General features: G+C 42.7%; 1 protein-coding gene across 1 annotated transcript; it reads right to left on the bottom strand.

The window, feature by feature from the left end:
- Positions 1–2,631: 2,631 nt before the first annotated feature.
- Apcs (amyloid P component, serum) lies at positions 2,632–3,444 on the bottom strand. The gene is given in 3 exon segments (XM_052736646.1): positions 2,632–3,222; positions 3,224–3,240; positions 3,366–3,444. Coding segments are annotated over 3 exon segments (687 nt in total).
- Between the last annotated feature and the right edge of the window lie 622 nt (positions 3,445–4,066).

Here is a 4,066-nt window from a genome sequence, read left to right on the forward strand (position 1 = left end):
GAGGTTGCAGGTACATGTGGCAACATCTGGCTTTTGATGTGGTGCTGCGGATATGAGCTCAGATCCTCATGCTTGCTCAGGCAGTACTATTATCTGTGGAACCACCTCTGAAGCCCTAGAAAGGTTTCTCAACATTAAGAAACCACAAAGCAAACCTGAACTTATAATATGGATGTTGAATTCAGCCATCAGAGAGGCTTCCTCTTGCGATAGATAGAAACTAATACAGACAGACACCTACACCTGGACAATAGAAGAGCCAGTGGGCATGGAGGGCACCAAGGAAACAAGGCCTTCTAGACACAACCAGGACTGCCACACATAGGAACGCACAGAAACTGTGGTAGCATGTATATCACCTGTACAGACAGGCTCAGGAGAGGAGGAAGTGGACGTGAGTTTCCATCCCTAACTAAGAAGCTATCTCTAACTGACAATTTCTTACAAAGGAAAAATCAATTCTCTCCAGTGGAGTCACTGGGTGTATAAACCACACTTATGAGGCCCGGCAGTAGAGGCTAACATAAAATGAACTCAATGGTGTTTCCGGAGGTTTTTTCTCATCTCATATTGTAGCTAGAGTTTTCTTGCCTGGCCCACAGTCAGGACAAATCTTTGTCACCCGCCAGTCCCACAGCCGCTCAGACCCAACCAAGTAAACACAGAGACTTATATAGCTTACAAACTGTATAGCCGTACCAGGCTTCTTGCTAACTGTTCTTACAGCTTAAATTAATCCATTTCTATAAATCTATACCTTGCCATGTGGCTCGTGGCTTACCGGCATCTTCATATGCTGCTTGTCCTGGTGGCAGCTGGCAGTGTCTCTGACTCAGCCTTCCATTTCCCAGAATTCTTCTCCTTGTCCCGCCTATACTTCCTGCCTAGCCACTGGCCAATCAGTGATTTATTTATTGACCAATCAGCAACACACTTGACATACAGACCATCCCACAGCATCATATTGCTTTGGTTGAAGATTTTTTTTTTTTTTTTTGGTTTTTCGAGACAGGGTTTCTCTGTGTAGCTTTGCGCCTTTCCTGGAACTCGCTTTGGAGACCAGGCTGGCCTCGAACTCACAGAGATCCGCCTGGCTCTGCCTCCCGAGTGCTGGGATTAAAGGCGTGCGCCACCACCGCCCGGCTTGGTTGAAGATTTTTATCTTATTTCTCTTTACTTGTACAGTATGGCTTCCAATTTTGCATTTTTATAGTTTTGTGAGTGTGTTATTGTTTTTTTCTTTTTATCTGCTTGTTTTTGAGAGAGAGAGAGAGAGAGAGAGAGAAAGAGAGAGAGAGAGAGAGAGAAAGCAGGTGTGGAGTTGAATGGGTGGGGTGGTTAGGAGTATTTGGGAAGAGTTGTGGGAGGGGAGATTGTGATCAGACTATATTGTGTGACAAATTTTTTTTTAAAAAATGGAAGTTGAAAATTAATGATTTCCACATCCTCCATCTGAAATAACTTGATAATCTGAATAGCAAATTGTCCTTCGCTCTACCTGCTCCTTCTCATGTGAGCTCACTGCCCCATTATGAATCCCCAGATTCTTTCCTACCTGTTCTGGCCTAGTACCTGCTTTGTTGTCCATTCTGAGAAGTTGACCCCAGAAGTGATCGCTTTGGTTATTGTTCTAGATGCTGTCTTTGTGACTTTCCTGGACTTCATGCTCCATTATCTTTGAGCTAGACCTTTTTGTTCACATGCAGCCCAAACTCCATCTTCTTTGGGAAGGTCATCCATGTCTTCAGAGGATGTGCTAGGTGTTATGTTTCATGCTTTTTATGACCATATCAATAACTGCCACTAATAATATCTGGCAACTATTTTGGAGTGTTATAGCTAGTGTGACTCTTGCTATGCTGGGTTGTAACTGAAGTGTACACTGAAAAATGTGGGGGCCAGGTTACAGAGGGCAAAGTCACTTGTTGAGGTTTAGATTATATCTTGTGAGAAGCAGGGATCATGGAAGGAATTTAAAGACATTTCTGTCAGCAATATTTATTGCATGTTCAGCAAACATACAGTATGTCCTTGATGACATCTGGGTGGCATTTCAAAAGCCAGGTGTTCTACATCACCACTGGGGCTTTTGAGATATCAAGCGTGTTTGCCTTTGTACAAAATAATCTCAGTTTCATTCCTATTCTAGCTTTCCTGTCTCATTATTTGCTGTCAAGTTCTCAACTGTCTCAACCTATCTCATTATCACTGTATTCCTTGAGCAACATCAGAGTGTTTTTTGTTGACCTGTACTTAGAAAAACAAATGGAAGGACTTCTACTGCAATTTTACACATATTTGGAGTTATTATTAAATTGATTACCAGTAGTTTACAAGTGTTGCCATTTCCTCCTTGTTAATTTTCCATCCCCCCTACTTTACAATTCAATTTTTCTAGATATCAAAACATCAGTTCTCAAAAAGAGAAGCTCTAAAAGAAAGCATTTGAGATTATGTCAAGCAGCAAACAAATGCAGGTGGAATTGGGCAATATTTTTTATTAGGCAGACAAGTAGACAGGATATTCATGAAGAGGAAAAGGCTACAGATACACGATTAAGTGTCGAGTTGTGCTGACTGACCTCTTGAAATATTGGTCATTTCATTTGCATGAGGTTTACTTGTAAGATCTTAATTCCACACACAGGGCCTGATGACTACATAGTCATTTATTTCATAGTTCAGAGCCTGCCAAGCCAGAATATTAGGATTATGAGGGGAACCTTGGTACACAAATGTAATTTCTTCTGGGCTCAGCACAGAGTCCCACATGTTCAAATCTGTAATCTCTCCCACAAAGGACTGGGACTTATCAAACCCTCCTCCATAGGTATCCTGCTCCTGTCCTAGGACAATACTGGGTTGGGCTTCCACGATGTACCCCTTTTGCAGACCCTTTTTCACCCAAGGTTTCCCATTGACCCAAAATTCAGCAATGCCAGAAGAGGACTCCCAACTGGTGCAGAAATGCACTGGAGAAGCGAATTCTTCCATACCATGGACTGTGATTTCCGAACGTCCAATGTGCAGTTTGTATTCTCCAACTCTTTCCTTATAAATTAGTAGCTCATTGTCCCTGCCCTTGGTATTGTAGGAAAAAAGACTATGATGGCGGGAAAGGTCACTATAGGTTCGAAAGCACACTGTGAAATTCTCCAGAGGTTTGTCCAGACGTGGAATTAACTTTACATGAGCACTTTCAGTCTCTCTGGGGAACACAAATCACCTTCCCTGTGAGGTCTGTGAGATGAAATAAGACATATAATAGGTTTCAACAAATTCAGAGAAGCAGAGAAAATCAACTTTTCTCCCCAACTAAATAGCTCAGAATCAACTTCTCCCTGATTGTAGCCTAAACTTCTTACCTGTCTGAGCAAAAGCTTCTGAAGGAAGGCTGGTGAGGACAGATACCCCAAGCAGTAGTAGCAGCAGCAGCTTGTCCATGTTCTCAGTCCAGGACTCTGACAGCAACAGCAGTTACTTGAGTAGGAGACAGAAAGTTGCTGCCCACTACACTCTTAAGACTCCGAGCATTCAGGTTTTATATGAGCCTTTGATGACGTTGAGGGGTGGAGAGCAGCAACACCATGTGAGGGACTTCCAAGGTTTCCCCTTCTTTCTGCCAATAATCAGAGCTGCTGTTGGAAAAGGAATGTTGATTCCCTTGGGCTGGGGAATCAATGGAAGTTATTCAGTAGACACAACTCAGTTCTAAAGCTCTAACCTCTGTGACCCAGATTTTATTTCTGGGAAGAGGGGAGTTGCAGAGTACAAGGTCCTAAAGATGGAACAAGAGGCTACGTTGGCCACCGGAGGAAGGCCTTGCTCAATTTTACAGCAAGGTCTCCATCTCATGACCCTGTGCTTTGCCTGAAGGGGATATGGGAAGAGGGCAATTGCAGACTTATTAACTATGGAAAGTGACCTTCCGTGTAGGACATTCTAGGGTTCTATTTTCTGTTAAACTCTAAGAAGTCAATTTGTATTTGATTCATTAAATACTGAGGAATGTATCCAGGCATTACTAAGAGGACAGAGATAGTTGTGAAGCACAAACTTTCTGTTT

Source organism: Peromyscus californicus, unplaced genomic scaffold (assembly GCF_007827085.1).
Source record: "Peromyscus californicus insignis strain IS unplaced genomic scaffold, ASM782708v3 Scaffold_14__1_contigs__length_90479793_seg_2, whole genome shotgun sequence".
Taxonomy (NCBI): Eukaryota; Metazoa; Chordata; class Mammalia; order Rodentia; family Cricetidae; genus Peromyscus; species Peromyscus californicus.